We start from the raw sequence: 23,318 nt of genomic DNA on the forward strand, positions 1-23,318 counted from the left end.
CTGGATGTGCAGCTAAGCAAGTTGTTAGCAGGGGAAGAAGTCTTTGAGTTGCTAAACAACTGCTTAAGGAGGGGTTACCTAACTGCATTCCTGTTAGCCCTAAATTCTACTTCTCAGGAAGTTGGGGAGGGGGAGAAGGTAGATTGGGACTGAAGGTAGCAATCTTCTAGCTCAATGGGATATTCTAAGAAAAAACTGGCAATCTCTATAAGGCTTATGCCACGATCGCTTCTGGCATGGAATAAGAACCAAGAATTGAGGTTCATGGCTGAAATCCCAGCATTTGAGAAGGTGAAGTAGAAGGATATGGAAGTTAAGCCTACTACTCTTCAGCTATATATTAAATCCATTTTTCTGAGCTGGTTGAAATCAACTCCAGGAATTTTATCATGAAGGGAAGTTGGATTTCATCAAAGACCTTTTCTGCATCAAATGAGATGATCATGTGGGGTTTTTTTTTTTTTTCTTTCAGGTTTAGATTGTGGATTACATGGACTGATTTTCATATATGAAACCGTTGCTGCTTATCTGGGATGAATCCTACTTGATCATGATGAATTATCTTTTTGATGTGTTCTTGGATTGGATTTGTAAGTATTTTACTGAGAAGGTTTGCAGCTATGTTCATAAGGAAAGTTGGTTTCCCATTCCCTTCTTTCCTTCCTTCCTTTCTTCCTTCCTTTCTACTCCCCTTCCTTTCTCTCCCCCCCCCCTCTCTCAGAGACAGGGTTTCTCTGTGTTAACATCCCTGGCTGTCCTGGAACTCTATTTGTAGACCAGGCTGGCCTTGAACTCACTGAGACCTGCCTGCGTCTGCCTCCTAAGTGCTGAGATTAAAGGGATGTGCCACCACTGCCTGGCTTCAAATCTCTTTGTGGGTTTTTTTTTTTTTGTTTTGTGTTTTGTGGTTTGGGTATCAGGGTAACTGTAACATGAGTTCTAATAGGTCTTAATAATAAATGCCAGGAATCAGATATGGGGGGAAAATGCTGAGAAATCAGAGAGAGAGAGCAAGCTAAAGCCATTGTACTTTACTAGCTTCCCAGCAGAAAAAGACCGAGTTCCTGTTTCCTCCCATCTATATTTCTTTCCCCGCCAAGCCATCTCACTTCCTGCCTGTCTGTACAGACATCTGACATCCAGACCTCTATGGTTAGCTAGTGGCAAGCTCCATCCTATGAATTTCAGACACACTTTATTTGTACAAAAAAAAAAAAAAAAAAAAAACCAAACAAACAAACAAAAACAACAAAAAACAAAAAAGCTGTAATTATAAAATCTCAACTCCATCAGAGACCAGAGAAGAAAATAATATTACCTGAGTAAGCAGGAAGTGCAAGGAAGCAACTTCCAAAAAAAAAAGACAAAAAACAGATGGCTGCCTGGAAAGTCACCCAAGATCGCGCTGCAACATTATGCAACATTAGGGCATCCACCTTCAGCTTGCTTTAAAAGGGAAACTTGTGCATACGTAATTGAGTCCTCTGGCAGCCAGATAAAGCTTGAACAGCCAGGTAAAGCCTGACTTAGCGATGACATGGCCATGAGCATCCCGCCCATCGTCGGGGTTGGCGTCAGCAGACTGCTGGTTCCCAACAATACCCATGATGATCACAACTTTTGCTAAATGTTTAATTACAAAATCAGCCTTTTGCTGGGCAGTGGTGGCTCATGCCTTTAATCCCAGCACTCGGAAGGCAGAGGCAGGCAGATCTTTGTGAGTTCCAGGCCAGCCTGATCTACAAGAGCTAGTTCCAGAACAACTTCCAAAGCCACAGAGAAACCCTGTCTCAAAAAAAAATCAGCCTTTTCATTGAAAATAGAAATCAATGGTATAGTGTACATATTTTAATTTTCCAAATTCTACAAAAATGAACATATCCATCAGCCAGATTTTATTCCTTTGATTACCCTTTGGTTTACTTTCTGCCCATACAATGTAAGGAAGGATCCAGTCAGTTCTCTGTAAATTGAATTCACTTCCTTTTCAAATATTTGTTGTTAATTTCTCCCAAAAACTTAACATAAGCTCTTTGCCTGAGTTCACTTTCTACCCATAATTTGTCAATTTCATCATTAGTAAAATGTACCATAATTTCTGTTGGATCTATTCCTGCTAATTGATGAAGTCTCAATTTTCCTTTTAGAATCAATTCAGATCTTTTCCACATATGTTTTTAACTTTTCTTGGTTTATAATCTTCCCTCTGCATTAAAATTCCTGCAAAGGATGCTTAAACTAGAATGCAGTTAAGCTTTGGATCTACATGATCTGTTATTTCTCTTCTACAAAAGCCAATTCTCTCCCCTGGGACTATTTATGTTCTTGTCACCATCTAAGGTTTTGTTTAAATGAATCAGTTGAGCAGATTTTTATCCCAATAATGTGCCATAGATAGGAAATGTCTCCTAGCAATCTTTGAAAGTCATTAGGAGTATGCAATTGATATCTCCTAATTTGTACCTTTTGGGGTCAATTTTTTGTAAACCTATTTTCTAGCCTACATATTAATAGATTTTCCTCTTTTGTATTTTTTTCAGGAGCAATTTGTAATCCCCAACAAGGCAAAATTTTCATTACTTCTTCAAACATTCTTTCTAAATTATCTACATTTGAATCAGATAATAAAATGTCATCCATGTAATGGTATACTATAGACTGAGAAAATTGCTTTAGTATTATTTCCAATGGTTGCAGTATAAAATATTGGCACCGGGTCGGGCTATTTAACATTCCTTGTGGGAAAATCTCCCATTGATATCTCATAGAAGTCTGAGAATTATTATAAGTAGGCATTGTGAATGCAAATTTTTTCTGTCCTTTTCTTGGAGTAGTATACATTTGCTACCACTGCCCAGATATCATGAAATATATTATTTTATCCATCTGAGCAGAGCAGTGGTGGCATACACCTTTGATCCCAGCACTTGGGAGGCAGAGGCAGGAAGATGTCTGTGAGCAATAGAGAAGACAGAGGAATTCCAGACTGTAGAGAGCCCATTGGCTGTATCACCTTATTAACAGCTCTTAAATCTGTTACCATTCTCCTGATTTCTTTTTAATAAAAAATGGAAGAACTTCAAGGGTAGTTGATATGCTGAGCATTTAGTTGTTCCTGAACCAGCTCTTCTAAAGTCTGCAGTTTCTGTATTGTTAAAGGGCATTGCACAGACTATACAGGTTTTTCTGTCAGCCATTTTAAAGGTAGGGCTGTTGGTATCTTTGGAAGCTTAGTAGCTGTTGTGTCCTGTTCTTGCACAACCTGAATAGTTGGTGATTGTTCTTAGTAATAGCATCTTATACATTTTCCAGAATCGTATGGTAAATTCTAAGACTGGAGGAATGTTTACCTGAGTATTCCACGATGTAATAAATCACATCCCCACAAATGCATTGCAATACTAGCAACATATGGCTTTACTATTCCTCTCTATCCTTCTGGTCCTATTCATTTGAGCCATCTCACACTCTCTTTTACTTGAGATAAAGTTCTTATCCCTAATAATTGAACATTTACCTCCTGAAGAGCCCAATTTTCATGCCAAGATTCTTGTGATGTCAATTGTTACATCCAATCCTGTGTCTACCAGACCTGCAATAATAACATCATCCATTTGTACTTTAAATTCTGGTCTCTGTTCATTTATAGAAATTTTCCAATATACTCACTTTGTGATTTTTTTTTCTGGATTTTTTGCTCTCTTTTATAGTTCTTCTATCATCTAGAGCAGAACGATTTCTTACAATAGGTGTTAGGCTCTTTAACTGCTCCAGAGAAGAGTTTCCAAGGTGACAGGAAAGGACTGAGTTGGACTTAGTATAAGGGCCTGAAAGAGGCCCCTTAGGGAGTTTCCTGGTGACAAAGAATTACCTTGAATGTCTCTTGTTGACCTATATTAATTAGTCCAATGCCTGCCTTTGCCATGCCTTCTGCATAATCCAGAAGGAGAGGTATTCTGTTTGGATTATGTTTATAAAAAACATTCTTTCTAGTAACTCTGTTTTTACAATCATCTTTAAAATGACCTTATTTGGCACAATTAAAAGGTTAATTAAGCTGTTCTTGGATGCTTTAGAAGTCCTGTCTCCCCTGAAACATGAGGTGCCAGTTTTTGTCAGATCTTATCTACCTTCCTTGCCTTGAGATATGAATGCCTGGTAACATTGCTACTGTCTGAGAATTGCTAAATGTGTCTGTGTGGGTAAATAAACTAGACATCTGTGGAATCTGAAAGAATTTTTTAAGACAACAACTTTCTTTGAAGACTAAAGAGCCATGGGGAAAAGTAAGTATATGAGCTGATTTGTTTCCTTCACCCTCAGATCCTTTTAATCAATCCTACCCACTTGATGCAGGCATCTGGTCTGGACCCTGAGAGAACACTGAGGCTGGAACTTGGTGTTTCTCGATATTTTGTGACCTGAAATACAGGAGATCAGAACAATAATTTTCGCTAAATGTTACTTGATCCAAGGGTACTTCTCCAAGCTATAAGAAAGGGAAAAGGCTAAGGCTATGTAGTATAAGATCTGGAGGCTGTGCATCTAGCCTCAGGGTAAGCATCGGGACACTCTTACTGCTGATGCCCAAGTAAGATGGAATTCCTCTCTCTAGGACCTTTCTGAGAATACAAAGCACCCAGTAGATAGTCTTTATATCAAGATTACACAGCCAAATGAAGTCATCCTCCTGACTTCCCACAGATATATGTACCCAATAGATGTAATATTTTCATGAGATAAACACACATACACAAGCAGTGGGAAACACCCAAAGCTATTCTTATGGAAGAGATAAAGTGACACACAAGATAACTTAAAGACAGGGCTACTGACTCCACAGCTTTGTCAGATGGAATTCACTATGACTCATGTGGTAGGTTGGCCTATTGAATATTAGTTATTCTGCTGTATTTCTTATGGCCCTTAACAAGGCTAACTTTGAATTCATTGAGATCTGCCTGCCTCTGCCTCCTAAGTGCTGGGACTAAAGGCATGTGCCACCATTGCCCAGATATCACAGAGTATCTTATTTTATCTATCTATGGTGATTGAAGTTTTCTGAGCTGGGCAGTAGTGGTGCATACCTTTAATCCCAGTATGTGGGAAGCAGAGGCAGGAAGATCTCTGTGAGTTCAAGGCCAGCTTGGTCTACAGAGTTAGTTCCAGGACAGCTAGGGCTGTTACCCAGAAAAATCATTTCTTGAAAAACCAAAAAAAAAAAAAAAAAAAAAAAAAAGAAAAAGGAAAGAAAGTTTTTCTGGGCTGGCATTCATGGTTTCTCAAGAGTCTGCAGCACATCTCTCCAGGCCCTTCTGGTTTTAGAGTCTGTGTTGAGAAGTCAAGTGTAATTCTAATAAGGTTGCCTTCATATGTTACTTGCTCTTTTCCCTAGCAGCTTTCAATAGTCTTTCTCTGTTCTGTATGTTTAGTGTTTTAATTTATATGTGCCAAGTGGATTTTTCTTTTCTGGTCCAACCTATTTGGTGTTCTGTATGCTTCTTGTATCTTTATTGGCATCTCTTCTTTACATTAAGTATGACCTTATTAAAAATATTTTCTGGGCCTTTGAGCTGGGATTCTTCTTTTTCCTCTGTTCCTATTATTCTTAGGTTTGGTTGGAAGAGGGAGGTCATACTGAAACTACAGAGCCAGCTTTTTAATAATGTAGAACACCATAAAACAATGTTTTAATATTAAACATACCCTAAAGACACTTAATCTCTATGAAACCAAATCTGGTGACATAGGGAGAGACAGAGCAAGCAGAGTACAAAATGGCTTACAGATAAGAAATTCTGGATGCAGGCCAGCTGCAGCAGCACAGAGAGCTGCAGATGGCCACCCATATCACCCAAGTCCAGCAGCTAGGGAGTAGCCTTAGCCAGATTTCCATTATTGGAGATGGGAATCAGTTGGGAGATAGGACACCTTGGAAAAAATACATCCTTCAGAAGCAGAGTAAAGCAAAAGTATGTCAAACAGCAGGGCATAGAGAACTACTTGATATACCAATGGGACTTCAATAGCAGATTCCTGTGAGCCGATGAGAGAGGCAGAACAGACTAAGCTTCAGTGAGGAGCTATAGTACAGGCAGACAGGAGCAGTCCACCTCACAGAAATTCTGAAAAATGCTACATGGAGCAAAGAGGAATTACAGTTCTCTGAAACAAAACTTGAAAACACAAATCCATCAGACAACAGAGAACAATAGAAAAAGATGGTACAACAATACAATTAGAAACAAACAAAACAGGAACTCAGACATACAGGGGCTACTTCACTCATAACTCAAACCAAAAGGAAAATAGAACATCCCCTCTGCCCCAGAGACTGAGTTATCTTGTCAGATCTTGCCTTTTGTCTCTCCAAATGCCTGGACTCCAAAACAGAATAGGACAACTCACTAATCAAGCTTCAGAAGTATGTTGCTGGCAATTCTTACTTTCAGTTTGCAATTTTGGGACAGTTGCAGTCTGGGATCTCCAGCATAAATCAAGTCCGCCTTGGACGATTCAGGCCTATAATCAGAACCCTGGCCCTGAGTCTGGGGTTTCCTAGGGATCTCACTGGGGCTTCCAAATGTTATGGACCTTGTAACTCCTGGGAAAAGACAGTAGACTCAATTATAATTAAAAGATGTATTGATATGTTGCTAGCAGGATGAGTAATCTCTGAGACAAATTTGAGATTGTTGTGAAGGAGGGGTGTGGGGAAAACTACATGAAGACCTTTTCTAGGTCAGTAAAACCTGGTCTGTTCTGCCATGTTAAATGATTAAGAGAACTCAAAATAATCTTTGGATATCTGTGTAAGCAAGTTACTGAAGCCAAAGTAGTCATATTGTACCAAGTAGATGGTCATGGCTGTACATTTCTGGGTGGGAGGTCACTGAATCAGGGTTTCTGGAAACTTATCTTCCAAAGGGGCAGGAGTCAGAGACAAATAGCCTGTGGGTACTCATATGGATGCCTAGCATAAAATGGAGCTCCTTTAGCCATAACAAAATATTTTATAGGTGTTTGAGCTGGAATTTTCTCCTTCTTTATACCTATGTTTTTGTTTGTTCTTTTCCTAGAATCCCAGATTTCCTGGAGCTTTTTTTAGATTTAAATTTTTATTTCATCAGTGCATTTGACCATTTCTTCTAGTGTATCTTCAACTCTTGAGATTCTCTCTTCCATCTTTTATATTCTGTTGGTTGTAGTTCCTGTAAAAATTCCTAACTTTTTCATTTCCAGAATTCCCTCAGCTTGGGTTTTCTTTACTGATCCTATTTCCATTAGTCATGTCTTGAATAGTTTTATTGATTTCCTTCCAATGTTTGTTTGTGCTTTCCTGGATTTCTATAACAGATTCATTAATTTCCTTCTTAAGGAACTCTATCATCTTCATATATATAGGCAGTTAGTTTTAAGGTCTTTTCTTGTATGTTAGCTATGTTGGAATATTCAGGGCCTGCTGTGGTAGAATAGCTTGACTCTAGTGGGAGACATTGTCCTGGCTGTTACTGACTGTTCTTAAACTGGCTTTTAGGCATCTGGGATTTGGATGATATTGTTAGATGGGTGTTTTTTTCTTTAGCTTCTGTTTCTTCTCTGAATTTTAGAAGAGTGTGATGACTGTGTGTTGCTTGGTAGGAAATACTCTTTGGACCTGATAGTTGTGGCCACCAAGGTTCCAGGTAAAATATGTTTCTGGGTTTTGGGAGCTGACACGTAGGGATGGGGCTAGGGTAGGGATCTGAGGGGGTCCACAGGACACTTAGGGGTGGGCTAGGCTAGGGGCCTGAAAGGTTCACAGAAGGAAGGAGAGCACAGTGTCCAGCAGGATCTGCTTGTTTAGAGGGAAGACAGTGGAGAGGTCACCACAGAGTGTCAGCTATAGAGCTAGGGGTGATACTGGGTACAGGTTGTTGAATCTAAGAAACAGAAGGAGAGGGGAAGATTTACAGTTTACCTGCTTTCCTGGCAGGAGTAGCCTGTGACTTAGCAGGGAGTACCTGCTGGAGTTTAGCTCTGGGATAGATTAGGAGGAAAAGGTCTCTGGGATCCACAGGAGATGTGGACAGTGGGGAAAGAAGGCTACAGTTGGTGTTCCGTTGTCTTCCTTCTTTGTTTATTTGGTTAACATTCTTTTAATTTCTTTTGAAATTTAATTCATTTTATATGTGGGGTTTAGCATGCAGAGAAATAAGTTTCATTCTGACAATTTCTTCCATAAAAGTAATTATCCTAGCCAGGAGATGGTGACACATGCCTTTAATCCTGACACTTGGGAGGCAGAGGCAGAAGCAGATGGATCTCTGAGTTCAAGACCAACCTGTTTATAGAGCAAGTTCTAGGACTGCAGTGTCGGGACCATGTATGGAATCCTTTCAATCTTGCCATGTGTTCAGAGAGCTCAGAGCATTGCTATTGCCCTAAAGACATTTTTAGTTTACTGGCTTACAGGATGCCTGGGCCTCAGTGGTGAATGGCTCTTCTCTAAATAACAATAGGCTTGGGTCCAGACAGCTTCACACTCATCCTAAAGGCAGAGAGTACTTGCAGTTGTGGAGTGTCTTCGGGATTAGGGGAAGTAATTGCTGTTTGCCCTTTATACATAATAATAGGAGTCCTCTGTGATTGATCCCTCCTTTGGTTGATTACTTGAGTTTGGAGGTATGAAATAAATGGGGCATTCAATATGGACTGAATCTGCTTTCCTGGTGACTAACCTGTGTTTTCGGTCTCTTAATTCTGCTAGCTAGCCTTTCCCTCATCCATACTCCCTGACTCAGAAACAGACCTGGGGTTGGTGCTGGGCTGGTTCCTATAGCAGCCCCACAGAAACAGCTTCTGACACTGTAGAATGAATAATAGAAACCTAGAGACTGATATTGGGGTTCAAGCTGAAGATCAAAAAAGCAAAGCAGCCAAGCCACTAGAGAGCTGTTACCTCTACCAAGGCTGGAACCTCAAAGTGGTTGGAGACTAATTGCCAGAATATTGAATACAGAATGCTGCCTGAGACATTGAGCCCTCCTGTCTTACATACCGCTCTAGTGCTGGGATTATGAGCTCTGTTACTATGTGTAAGACCCTCCTCAGAATGAGGAGTCTCCCAATTTCGGTCGGTATCCCCAAGAACTCAATGTCCAGTCCAGTTGCTGCAACACACAAAAGGCTTTAATGAACAGGAAACGTTTGCGCAAACGGGCTCTTCCAGCAAGCAATCTAGAGAGAAGCCCCCTTCCCTGGGCACAGGTGTTAAAGGCAAACCCACAAGCTTAGGGAGGGGGTGGGACCCTCAGTCCATTGAGTACTTGACCCTTTGAGGCCGGATGGTCTCGCTATTAGGGTCAACAGACCTTAGGGCCTCAGGGTGTGCTAATTAATCTTGTCTGGGCCAACTGGAGTTACAGCTATCTCTGTTTCCTACGGACCCTATTCACCACCTGCTGACTCACAAGAAAGGAGGGGCAGTGTGAATTCTTGGTATCTTGTTATCTCAGGGCCTTGTGAGGGGAAGTTAGCAAATTCCAAGGAACAGATATTGGTTTCCAGGTTAGTCCTTCATTTCAAGTGAGGGGTTTCTTTAATTTTACTTTTTTGTCTTTCATATGTAACTCAGGGTAGTCTTGGACTCAGAGATCCATTTGGCTCTGTCTCTTGAGTCCTGGGATTAAAGGTATGTGCTACAACTGTCTGGTGTCTATGACTAACTAATGTGGCAAGCTTTGCATTCTGTCCCCCAGGCAAGATTTATTAAATCATGAACAATATATCACCACAATTCCCCCTTTGTTGTCTAATATAAAAAGGAAGAAAGGAAGGCTACAACTAACATAAGAAAAACTATATACAATAAGTATATAAAAATATACAGGTAATTAATACATCAAGAATGTCTAATCCATGCTGCCTCTTGTCTTCTCTGAGTCCTGGGATTAAAGATGTGTACCACCACTGCTTTCATCTATGACTTTGCATTCTGATCCTCAGGCAAGCCTTATTAAATCATAAATAATATATCACCCCACAGGACAGCTAGGGTTACATAAAAAAAAAAACCCTCTCTTGAAAAAAAAAAAAAAAAAAAAAAACTAAACAAAACAAAAGGCTGTGTGTGTGTGTGTGTGTGTGTGTGTAGTTAGAGCAATGGCTCAGTGGTTAAAACTTCATATAGCTTTAGCAGAGGATCCAGGTTCCCAAGTCAGGCAGCTCACAACTCCCTGTAACACCAGCTCTGGAAGCATCTGACACTTTCTTCTGAGCTCTGCAAGATACCTACCTGTATACTCACATGTACACACAAACACACACACACACACACACACACACACACACACACACACACACACTTAAACAAAAATCTTGCAGTCCTATCCATAATTTTAGTTACTTTAGAAGATGAAGAAGCAGAATTACAAATTCAAGGCCAACATGGGCTACAGAGAGAATTCAAAGCCACCCTAAGCAACTTAGACAGACTCTGTCTCAAAATGTAAAAAGGCCTGGGTACAGCTTAGTGACTGAGCACTTTCCTAGCCTGTGAGGCCTTGGTTCTAATTCCCTCCCCAAAGAGGAGGAGGAGGAGAAGAAGAAGAAGGAAAAAAAAAAAAAAAAAGATTGAAGCTGTGAGCACACATAAGTATAATCTTTGTCCTGAGAAGCTGATACAGAATTATAGAATTTTAAGGTACAGGCCAGCTAGGGCTACAATATATCTCACCTCTAAGAGAAACAACAAAACAAAACACACAACTCCAATTTATGGAATATCCTACATTTAAAAGCAATAAAGTTCAGTCATCATGTTTATAAACTACAATATGTATTATTGTGTTGCATCTCAACCGTTTTGGTGGAGAAAGGGTCTTCCTATGCAGGTCAAGCTGGTCTTGAGCATGCAGTTACTCTGCCTTTTTTCTGAGTGCTGAGGTTACAGGCTTGTGTTACTGTGCCTGGCCTTCAAACTTTAACATAGACACTTAATATAATTTGAAGCCTAGTTGTAGCACAGATTTTAATTATTCTTAATAATAAAACCCAGAGTGAGATATTGGGGGGAGCGGAAAGATTAAAGGAGCAAAGTGGCCAGCCACTAGAGAATTCTTATCTCTAACACAGACCCTACAACAGGGCTATTCTGTCTCCATGAATCCTCAGAAGAGGGGTTGCTTGGCTGAGACTCACGATGTAGTGTCAACAGTAGGGAAAATGGCTGTCTACTTGTTTTACTTTTATTTATTTATTTTTTTGTGGGGGGAGTATATGTAGTGGTTATGAGACAGAGTCTCACTCACTAAGTAGCTAAGTAACCTTTGCTGGTCTGGACCTCCTTTGTAGATCAGGCTGGCCTGATACAGAGATCCTCTGGCCCCTGCCATTTGAGTGCTGACATTACAGGTGTGTGATAATAGGCCCTGCCCACCCCTGATTCTTTAGCACTAAAATAACTCTAAGCACTGGAGATACTTGTGGGCAAGGGAACACCTAAAAGAAGCAGTCACAAAATATTTGCTCCCAGTTCACCAGTGAAGAGGCCAATGACCTTCAGAACTAAATCTCCCTGACTGGATCTCCCTCCTCTTTGCCTGTTTCTTTTACCAGTCTGGCCTTGAACTCAAGGCTACCCCTCTACTTTATCCTCCTGATTTCTGCCATTGCAGATATACACCATCATGCCTAGCTCAGTCTACTTAAACCATCATAATAGGACTGCATAACTTAGGAAACTAAAGAGAACTTGACAGATGATAGGCTTAGTATCCAAAAGACACATCGCTCAAGTTTTCCTGCCTTCTATAGTAAAAAAGAAACGGGTGTGTGTTTGTGTGTGTGTGTGTGTGTGTGTGTGTGTGTGTGTGTAGTGGGAGGTGTTTGGGATTCGTGTGAACACAGACTGAGACTGGGGAGATGGCTTAGCGATTAAAATCTTTCTCCTTTTGCAGAGAGTTCAGTTGGTTCCTAGCCCCCTCAGAATTTCCAATTTCCTGTAACTTTAGTGTCTGTACCCACAGCACATCTGGCCTTTGTGCCATCTAACACACACACACACACACACACACACACACACACACTCTCTCTCTCTCTCTCTCACATACACACTCGCATACACATAATTAAAAATAATATTCTTAGAAAAGAAGAAAGAAAAGAAAGGAAGAAAAGCAAGCAATCAAGAAAGAATGGGGTTCTGGGAGGGAGGGAGAGAGAGAGGGGGGAGAGAGAGAGAGAGGGAGAGAGAGAGAGAGAGAGAGAGAGAGAGAGAGAGAGAGAGAGAGAGAGAGAGAGAGAGAGAGAGAGAGAGAGAGAAATCAGGCTCTGGGAAAGAAAAGGGGTGAAACCTGAGACTGTAAGGCTGTAAGGCTGCATGAATGAGAGATGGGGGCGGGTTTGGGTTACAGGAAAGAATTGCTCGCCAAGCCCCGCCCAAGTCTGTTTCCCAGGTAACGGGGTAAACAGACAGACTCAGCTACTCTCCTTTCTCCAAGGTGTAATGCAGTAGGCAAGAGGCAGTTGGCCGGCAGGGAGTACTGGGAGAATGTGTTCATTTGTGAGACTGGGGTCCCCCAAAGCTTTGCAAACTTCCCTGGAGCCAAGTACAGCTTCCCCGTTAGAGATGAGTACTCCGGGGAGGATGAGGGCACCTGAAATCACGGAGGTTGGACTCACTCAGGAACAAAAGGATGATATAATGGACAGGACACTTAGTGATTCAAAATCTCCCTTGGAGCTGGGGCTCGAAATGAGACTAGGGCAAAATCGAAGGTGTAGGGAGAGGATGGCATCGCCAGAAACAAAATCAGCACCATGCCATGCTATTGGTGTAGGAGTAGAAAGACATAGTATTTCTAGGACACCCGTGGAGTTGAGTAATTTAGGACCCCACAGGCATTCCTCCTTCCAGGGGCCAAAATCTCTGGGTGTGTTACCAGGAAGAGTGGGGTCAGAAAGCAAGGGCCTTCCACCCAAAGGAGGGACACCACAGCCTCCTTTGGGAGCAGGGCATGGAAGTCCACAGGCAGCAGGGAGCACGGAGAGACCTGCCTCCTGCGGACCTGCGTGGAAGGGTGCTATAGTGGAAAAGCAGCCCACTGCAGATTTGGAACTCAGAAAAGAACTGGAAAAAGAGCCCACCTGTGTTGTGGTGAACCCCTACGCAGAAATGCCCCCTAAGGAGGTAGACATCGGGTTGCCACAAACCCAGGAATCAGGTGAAGCCAAGAATGCAGAGCCTCAAATAGGTTTAGTGACAGAACCTTCTGAGTGGTCATTTGCCCAACAACCTGAAGAGAAAAAGGAGCCTGCGTCCATGGAACCTGGAGTAGAGGCTCCAGCCCACATCAGGCCCATATATTCTGGGAAATTCTTTGATCGGATGCCTTGCTGGCCAAGCGTAAGTTCCTGTTGTGTTTGCTTTTTGTTTTCCCTAGGATTTCCGCTTGAATATGTGGTAGCTGTGTCTTTACCAAGATGATAGAGTAGTGAGGCTTGTTTTGTGTTTGGACAGACAAATAACAAAGCTTTTGTTGGGCCAAGTTAGGGTTTCTATTGCTACCACAACTAAAGGCAAGATGGGGAGGAAAAGGTTTATTCTTATACTTTTGCATTACAGTTCCTCATCAAAGGAAGTTGGGACAGGAACTCAAAGTAGGGCAGGAACCTGGAGTCAGGAGCTGATGTAGGTCATGGACGGGTGCTGCTTACTGGCTTGTTCCTCTTGGCTCGCTCATCTTGCTTTCATAGAGAATCCAGGACCACCAGCCCAGGGTGACCCCACCCACAATGGGCTGGGCCTTGGTCTATACATCAGTAATTAAGGAAATGCCTTATAGGCCTGCCTATAGCCTGGTTTTAGGAAGGTCTTTCCTTAATTGAGGCTTCCCTCTCCTTTGAAAACTCCAGCTTATGTCACATTAGCATGAAAACTAGCTAGTACAGATTATTATTTTTTAAAGAATATGTTTATTATTACTGGGTTTTTGTGAGACAGCCCTGGCTGTCCTAGATCAGGCTGGCCTCTGCCTCCTGAGTGGTGGGATTAAAGGTGTGCACTAAAACCAACCATTGAAGAGATGATTATTGTTGGTGGTTTATTTTTTCAGACAGGGTCTCACATAGTGTAGGATGGTCTTGAATCCTCCTGTTTCAGCCTGGAATTTAGAGCAAATATCTTGTTTCAATGGTCCTTAGACAGTTTGGGTAGAGTTCATATGCTGAGCTTCTAAGTGAAATTCTAACAAACCTACAGGCATCCTTCAGAGTTTCATGTGGGTGCAGTGGACTTCTGTTCCTCTTGGGGCTCAATTTGTACTTTGGTTTTGACCCACTCTGTTTTCTGGCCTGTGCTTGAATTTCCCCAGCCACTGCTTCTCTTGGGTGTGCTCTTCTTTCTGGATTGGTTCTGTTGTTCATGGCTTCTGATCTGGCCTCAATCATGGATGCATTCTAGCCCTTGGCTTCTGTGCTGGCTAGTCTTATAACAACTAGAAATAAAGATTATCTGAAAAGAGGGAACCACAATTAAGAAAATGCATTTTTCTTAATTAGTGATTGATGGGGAAGCCCCCCCCCCCTCCTTTGTGGGTAGTGCTGCTATACCTGGGCTGGTGGTCTTGGATTCTTGAGAAAGTAGGCTAAGTAAGCCATGGGAAGTGAGCCAGTAAGCAGCACCCCTGCATGGCCTCTGTATTAGTTATTGCTTCCAGGTTCCTGCAATGTTTGAGTTCTTGTCCTAACTTCCTTCAATGATGTACAGCAATATGGAAGTGTAAGCCAAATAAACCCTTTCCTCCACACTTGCTTTTTGGTCATGATGATTCATCGAAGCAATAAAAACCCCAGTGAAGATAGCTTCCAAAGTGAGTAGTTCTAAAATGTCTGCTTCTGCCACCTTCCACCCTTCCTGCCACCCACTTACCTTTCCTTCCTTCCCACTTTTTTTCTTTTTTGTTTTTTCTAGACAAGGTTTCTCTGTGTAACAGCCCTGTGTGGTAATATTGTGTTTATACTGTAACAACGTGAGTTCAAGGCCACTCTGGTCTACACAAGATTGAATCTGTCTAAAAGAGAAACAGCTCACACAAAGATGACCCCAGCACTTGGGATCACAAGTTTTTAATCCCAGCACTAGGAAGATAGACAGGAGTGATATGAATGGGTGGAGAGATGAATATAAAGCAGGAGGAGACTGGAGCTCAGAGCAGCCTGAGGATTCTTATAGGACAGGTCTGAGCATTCATAGAGGTAAGAACTCTAGTGGCTGGCCGCTCTGCTTCTCTGTTCCTTCAGCTTTTACCCCGATAGTTGACCCCAAGTTTTTATTAAGACCAATTATAATTCATGCCACAGCCCTGGCTCTCCTAGAACTCGATTTGTGGACCAGACTGGCCTCAAACTCACATAGATCTGCCTGCCTTTGCCTCCCTAGTGCTGGAACTAAAGGTGTCTGTACCTCCCCCCCTCCCCCCCCACACTTTTTTCTTTTCACAAATACAGTTTTTTGAAGCAGTCTTATCTTACACTGAAGTGCAGGCCAGCCTGGAACTCAGTATATAGTATCTCAGGCTTGCCTGGAACTCAGTGTTGCTTCTGCTTCAGCCTTCCAAATTGACAAAATTATAGTTGTGAGCCATGCATGGCTCTCTCTCTCTCAGACCATCTTTCTTCCTCCTCTTCCTTACCTTCATCCCTTGCTCTCTCTGTACTCTGTGTTTACTTCAAATTGATAAGTTTTCTGATTTAGCTTCTTTAATATGACAGCAGAGACAGTGACTAGTTGGGTGGGGTGACTCAGGCCTGTGATCTCAGGTTTCAGGAGGCTAAAGCTGGGGGACTGCCACAAATTCAGGGTAGCTTGGCTATGGGATGAATAATGAGCAGTGGTGTTTAAATGGGCCAATAGAAAGACGAAATCTGCACCAAATGCCCTTCTACATAGTTGTCATTTGAACATTAAAAATGGTCTTTTTTCATTTAGCTAATAAAAATTTCACTGTATAATACAGAACTGTTTTGTTTGGTATGGGATGGAACCCCTACAAGACTGTTTTTCACTGAATTATTTCAGAGGAAAAACTTTTACAGTGCTATTTTTGGTTTATGAGCTGCAGAAATAGTAATTCAATTATTAGAAGAAAGATTAACCAGAAAAGTGGCACTTCATTTATAGGTACAGAGGTTTACAGAAAATAAGTGAGCCTCAAATTGATTGTTAGACTCGGAAACTTATTATTTTAACAAAAGAGAGTTTGAGAAGCTGGCCACAGTGGCTCCTACCTGTGAATCACAGCTCCTTAGGATTCCTAGGTAAGGGGAGAGTAAATTTAGAACAGCTTGGTCACTATAGAGGTAGGAGGAGATGGGAGTAGAGGAAAGAGAGGATGGAGGGGGCAGTCAGGAAGAAGACGCAGACACACACACACACACACACACACACACACAGAGAGAGAGAGAGAGAGAGAGAGAGAGAGAGAGAGAGAGAACTAGTCTTCAAGGAATGATAGATTATAGATTTGCTACTAGGAAATATTTCAGGAGAAATAATGCAAGACACAGGCTATTTTGGTAGAGTCTGTCTGCACTTTACCTGTCAACTTGGCACAGCCTGGAATAGTGGTTTTTACCCTTCCTAATGCTGTGACACTTTAAAACAGTTAATGTTAGTGTTGTGGTGACCCCAAGCATATTTTGTTGCTACTTTTTAAGTGTAATTTTGCTACTGTTATCAATTCTATTGTAAATATCTGAAATGCAAACTATCTGATATATCACCCCTGTGAACAGGTTGTGCCACCATCTAATAGGGTTTCGACCCACAGGTTGAGAAACTTGGTTTAGCGTCACCTTAGAGGGGAGTGTCTATTGAAGCATTATCCAGATTATATTGCACTGGAGCACCTGTAATCATGCCTGTAGAGTGGTTGTCTTGATTGTTAATCAAGGAGGCCCTGCCTACTGTGCGCTGCACCATTTTTGGGGCAGGTGGTCCTGGGCTACATAAGAAAGCTAAGCATGAGCTAATGGGCCAGCAAGCAGCTATGCTCCGAGGTTTCTACTGTACTGTCTTGACTGAGTTCCTTGGTAAAAGAGCAGGCAGGTCTGCCTGGGTTTCTGCACCAACTTCTCTTGATGATAGATTGTCATCTGGAAGTGTTAAGCCAAATAAACCCTCTCCTCCACTACATTGTTTTTGCTCAATGCTTTATGACAACAACAGAATGAAACCAAAGTCTGTTTATGCAGGGTTGTCTCCATGGACTGTCTGCAGATGCTGGGTTGCTCTTCCTGGGTTTGGGGCTGCTTCATAAGCACAAGTCAACACCCCACTTTTAAGCAGAGCAAGAGTAGGGAAGAGGATTTGTGTCTATTGATTTTCATTACTTTCAGCTCAAATAACCCACTGAATATTTTAGGTGATTTATTTTGATTTTTAGAGGATATTTTAATTTTTTAAAGTCAGGGTCTCATGTATCCCAAGCTAGTCTCAGACTTCATGTCGTTGAGGATGACTGGAAGCATCTAATCCTCCTGCCTTTACCTCCCTGGAAGCATCTAATCCTCCTGCCTTTACCTCCTAAGTAGTGAGTGCTGGTGTGTCCTAGCATGCCTGGTTTCTGCAGTGCTGATGGTCAAATTTAGGACTTCAGGCATGTTAGACTGAGTTACATCCTTAGCCCCTGTTCTTTTTATTTGTTTTGGACAGGACTTTGCTATTGTAACTCACTCAGGCTGGCCCTGAACTCTTTAGAATGCCCCTGCTGGGATTACAGGAATGAACCACCATGCTGAGTTCCCAATTATTTCAATTTTTATAACACATTATAAAAATATCAGCTACTTTGAAGGAGATAAAGAGGAAAGATGTATGTGTTGTGTTTCTGGGGGTACACTCTTACAAGCCGTGCTATGAGCAAAGGAATGCTAGATAAGACCCAAGTTACAAAGTGAGCAAAGCCAAATAGGGTTTGGATTATTCTCTCTAGGGACTGGGCTACAGATAACATGCCTTCACTTATCAAAAGTGTGAGAGTCTGTACAAGTGTAGAGACCGAGGCAGAGGAATTTTGAGTTGGGGCCAGCCTGGGCTACATAATATCTGTATCTTAAAACACACAGACACATGCATATATTTGGACATGAAATAGTTAAACAGTGAAAAATGTTAGGATTGTGCCTAAGCATGGTAATGCTTGTGGTTGCAACCCCCAGGAGGTTGAGGCCAGAGAATTGCCATCAATTTTAACTGTCTGTTAAAACAAGAGGAAAGCCTTGTTGACATGATACACATCTTTATTCCCAGAACCAGGGAGGTAGGCAAGAATTAGGAGTTCAAGTTCACCCTATACTACAAAGCCAGTCTCAGACTCAAACAAAACAGAAAAAGAAACATCTGGTTGGAGACAATAGAACACTTCAGAACATCTCAGAATTACTGACTGCATTTCTGCCTTTTTTTTTTTATTTAATTGTTCATTTATTTTATTGTAGTTAAGAAATAACCTTTGTAGCATTTGAGGCACAGGCCTCAATGAAGTAAAGTCCATTCTTTTACAATGCCCTTTTCACCCTGAAATGATCAATGTTTTCTCCCTCTAAGGCAGGAAAAGTTAAGCCAGTTGGATACAGAGTTGCAGCCTGTTTGACTGAGAAGCTTCCCAGGGTAAGTACTTCCCAGCCTTTCTGTTTGTACCTTGAGTAAGAGCTGAAGGAGACTGGACTCTCAGTCCATGAATGGGTACACAGATTTAATTTGGTCAATTTTGAACTTTTACTTCATTTTCAAGACATGTATTGATTTTGTTCAAGAAAATGAAAATTGAAGTTTACATTTCCTGTAGTTTACTAAAAAATTCAAGGATTTAATGTGTTAATGTGTTTTAGTAGGAATGAGATGGGTTGTAACCTGGGTATTTCCTGATCACATACACACACACAGATATACACACACCCACTTCTGTGTGACTATGTGCCCCATGTGTGCAGGTATCCGTGGAGGCTAGAGAAGGCATTAAATCATTTGGAGCTGGAGTCATAGGTGGTGATGTATGAGCCTCCTGATGTGGGGGCTGGGAACAGAACTCAAATCCTCTACAGAAACAGCAGGTGCTCTAGTTAGTCATTTCTAGTCTCCTAAACAATAATCTTAAAACATGTTTTAAAGTTGAGTTTTTTACTTTATGTATGTGAGCACTTTGCATTTTTAAATAATTTTTAATTTTAAAAGTCTTTTCTCATTTTATATACCAATCCCAATTCCCACTCTCTCCCATCCTCCTATTTCCCCCTCCCCCATCCACTCCTTAGAGAAGGTAAGGTTTCCCTTAGTGAGTCAACAAAGTCTGGCACATCTCTTGGAGGCAGGACCAGGACCCTCCCCCTTATATCTAGACTGAGCAAGGTATCCCTCCAAAGAGAATGGCTCTAAAAATCCTGTTCAAGCACTAGGAATAGATCCTGGTTCCTCTGCCAGTGGCCTCACAGACTGTCCAAACGATACAACTGTCGCCCACATTCAGAGGGCCTAGTTTGATCCCATTCAAGTTCCCCAGCTGTCAATCTGGAGTCAGTGAGTTCACACTAGTTCAGGTCAGCTGTCTATGTAGGTATCCCCAAAATGGTCTTGACCCCTTTGCTCCTCTCTGGACTCTGGGAGCTTAGCCCAGTGCTTAACTATGGATTTCTGCATCTGCTTCCATGATGCAGATAATTAAGGTAGTCATCAACCTGATTACAGGGGAAGGCCTGGTCAACTACTAATGCTTAGGGTCATCTTTGGGGATTCCCGGGAATGTCCTTAGTGCCAAGTTTCTCAATAGCCCCATAATGACTCCCTCAATCAAGAATCTTTTCCCTTGCGCTCTCTCTGTCCTTCCCCCATCTCGACCATCCTGTTCCCTGTCCTTCCCCCTTCTTGACCATCCTATTCCCTCACATTCTCTCCTCTTCCCTCCCCTACTCCTCTCCCCCTTCAGCCTCAGGAGATCTTGCCTATTTCCCTTTCCCAGGGCTATCCATATTTGTTTCTCTTAGGGTTCTCTTTGTTACCTAGCTCCTCTGAGATTGTAGGCTATAGGCTGGTTATCCCTTGCTTTATGTCTAATATTTACTTATGAGTGAGTACATACCTGTTTTGTTTTTCTGGGTCTGTGTTACCTTTCCCAGGATGTTTTTTCCTAATTCCATCTTTTGCCTGTAAATTTCATGATATCGTTGTTTTTTCTTTTTTTTTTTTCCTTTTTCTTTGTGTTTTTTTTTTTTTTTAACCACTGAGTAGTACTCCATTGTGTAAATGTACCACATTTTCTTTATCCATTCTTTGTTGAGGGACATCTAGGTTGTTTCTAGGTTCTGGCTATTATGAATAATGCTGCTATGAACACAGTTATGCTAATGTTCTTGTGGTATGAGACTGCATCCTTTGGATGTATGTCCAAGAGTGGTATTGCCAGGTCTTAAGGTAGATTGATTTCCAATTTTCTGAAAAAATGCCATACTGATTTCCAAAGTGGCTGTACAATTTTTACTCCCACCAGCAATGGAGGAGCATGCTGAATCCTTTTCAGCATAAACTGTCATCAGTGCTGTTGATCTTAGCCATTCTGACTGGTGTAAGATGGTATGTCAGAGTCATTTTGATTTGCAAATCCCTGATTTGATGGCTGAGGATGTAGAGCAATTCCTTAAGTGTCTTTCAGTCATTTGAGATTTCTCTGTTGAAAGTCCTCTGTTTAGATATGTACCCCATTTTTAATCGGATTATTTGGTATTTTGGTGACTAGCTTCTTCAGTTCTTTGTATATTGTGGAGTTCAGTCCTCTGTCAGATGTGGGGTTGATGAAGATCTTTTCCCATTCTGTAGGCTGCTGCTTTGTCTTACTGTGTCCTTTGCCTTACAGAAGCTTCTCAGTTTCAGAAAGTCCCATTTATTAATTGTTTCTCTCAGTGTCTATGCTACTGGTGTTCTATTTAGGAAATGATCTCCTGTGCCCATGCATTTAAGGCTAATTCCCACTTTTCCTCTAAGAGGTTCAGTGTAGCTGGATTTATATTTGAGGTCTTTGATCCACTTGGACTTGAGTTTTGTGCATGGTAAATAGATAGGGAACTATTTGCATTCTTTTCCATGTCGACATCCAGCTATTCCAGTACTATTTGCTGAAGATGTTTTTTTCCAAGTGTATAATTTTAGATTTTTTTTTTTGTCAAAAATCAGGTGTTCATAGGAGTGTGTGGATTAATATTAGGGTTTTCAATTTGATTCTGTTGGTCTACCTGTCTTTTTTTTTTTTTTTTTTTTGTTTTTGTTTTTGTTTTTTTGTTATGTCAATACCAAGCTGTTTTCATTACTATAGCTGTACAGTTGAGCTTGAAGTCAGGGATGGTAATGCCCCTATATGATCCTTTATTGAACAGGGTTGTTTTGGTTATCCTGAGTTTTTTGTTTTTCCATATGAAGTTGAGTATTGTTCTTTCAAGGTCTGTGAAGAATTGTGTTGGGATTTTGAAGGGCATTGCATTGCATTTGTAGATTGCTTTTGTTAAGATTGCCATTTTTATTATGTTGGTCCTTTCTATCCAAGAGCTTGGAAGATCTTTCCATTTTCTGATGTCTTCTTAAATTTCTTTCTTCAAAACCTTATAGATCTTGTCATACAGGTCTTTCATTTCTTTTGGTTAACATTATCCCAAGATGTTTTATATTATTTGTGGCTATTGTAAAGGATGTTTCTCTGATTTCTTTCTCAGTTCTTTTACCATTTGAATATAGGAGGACTACTGATATTTTTTTTTTTTTTTTGAGTTGATATTGTATCCTGCCATGTTATTGAAGGTGTTTATCAGCTGTAGGAATTCCATGATAGAATTTTTGGGGTTGCTTATGTGTACTATCATATCATCTGCAAATAGCAAAAGTTTGACTTCTTCCTTTCCAATGTGTATCCCCTTAATTTCGTTTGTTGTCTTATTGCTGTCACTAGAACTTCACGTACTATATTAAATAGATATGGAGTGGACAGCCTTGTCTTGTTCCTGATTTTAGTGAGATCGCTTAGAGTTTCTCTCCATTTAATTTGATGTTGGCTGTCAGCTTGCTGTATATTGCTTTTATTATGGTTAGATATGTCCCTTGTATCCCTGATCTCTCCAAGACCTTTGTCATGAATGGATGTTGGATTTTGTTGTAAGTTTTTTTAGAATCTAATGAGACGATCAGATGGGTTTTTTTCTTTCAGTTCATTATTATGGCAGATTACATTGACTGATTTTCCATGTTGAACTATCCCTGCATTTCAAAAATGAAGCCTACTTCATTATGGTGGATGATTTTTTGATGTGTTCTTGGATTCTGTTTGCCAGTATTATATTGAGTATTTTTGTATCTATCAATGTTCATGAGGGAGATTGGTCTTTAATTCTTTGTTAGTTGAGTTATTGTGTGGTTTGGGTATTAGGGTTATTGTAGTCTCATAAAAAGAGTTTGGCATTGTTTATTCTGTTCTATTTTGTGGAACAATTTGAGGAGTATAGGTATTAGTTCTTCTTTGAAGTTCTGGTAGAATTCTGCACTGAAACCATCTGGCCCTGGGTTTTTTTTTTTTTTTTTTTGGTTGGGAGACTTTTGATGATTGCTTCTATTTCATTAGGGGTTGTAGGTCTATTTATTATTATTTTTTAAATTTATTTTCAAGTTTTATCATTTTAATAAGTATGATTCTCTCCCTCCCCTACCCCTCATTTGTTGTAGCAGTGTGGTGAAGCATTGGTATTAGGCCTTGGTACAGGCTAAGCAAGCACTTAATCAGTTAGCTGCATCCGCAGCCTATGGTAATTTCTTCTGCTCACTTATCATTCACAGATGTTCTTCAACAAGTTCTTTTTCCTTGGATAAGATGTGGGGAATCATGTGCTTTAGAGTAAGGCTCAGAGTAGCATGCCTTATCTGAAGGAGCCTCCTACAGGCATGGAGGTGTTTAAAGCTGGTGTGGGTGGGATGGTGTAGCAACAATATAGGTTTATTTAAATTGTTTATCTGTTCTTGATTTAAGTTTGGTATGTGATCCCTATCCAGGATATTGTCCATTTCTATTACTTTTGTAATTTTGTGGATTACAGTTTCTTGATGATTTCTGAATTTCCTCATGTTTGTTGTTATTGTCCTCTTTTTTTTTTCAATTTTTTTATTTATTGATTTTTTTATAGTATTTTATATATTTTTTAAATTTAAATTTGAAACAGGATTGTTTTGCATGTCAATCCCAGTTCCTGCACCCTCCTGTCCTCCCCTGTTCTCCCTACCAACCCCCCATCCCATCCCATTTCTGCTC

At 40.9% G+C, this 23,318-nt stretch overlaps 1 protein-coding gene across 1 annotated transcript in view; it reads left to right on the forward strand.

The window, feature by feature from the left end:
- Window positions 1-12,479: 12,479 nt before the first annotated feature.
- The window catches only part of Efhb (EF-hand domain family member B), a 56,961-nt gene continuing 46,122 nt past the window's right edge, over window positions 12,480-23,318 (forward strand). Inside the window, exons 1-2 of the mRNA XM_051204196.1 lie at window positions 12,480-13,387; window positions 18,590-18,652. Of these exons, the coding sequence (XP_051060153.1) occupies window positions 12,533-13,387; window positions 18,590-18,652 (918 nt within the window). The 5' untranslated portion in view covers window positions 12,480-12,532. The remainder of the gene's footprint in view (window positions 13,388-18,589; window positions 18,653-23,318) is intronic.

The sequence above is a fragment of the Phodopus roborovskii genome, unplaced genomic scaffold (assembly GCF_943737965.1).
Source record: "Phodopus roborovskii unplaced genomic scaffold, PHOROB, whole genome shotgun sequence".
In the NCBI taxonomy this organism is placed as follows: domain Eukaryota; kingdom Metazoa; phylum Chordata; class Mammalia; order Rodentia; family Cricetidae; genus Phodopus; species Phodopus roborovskii.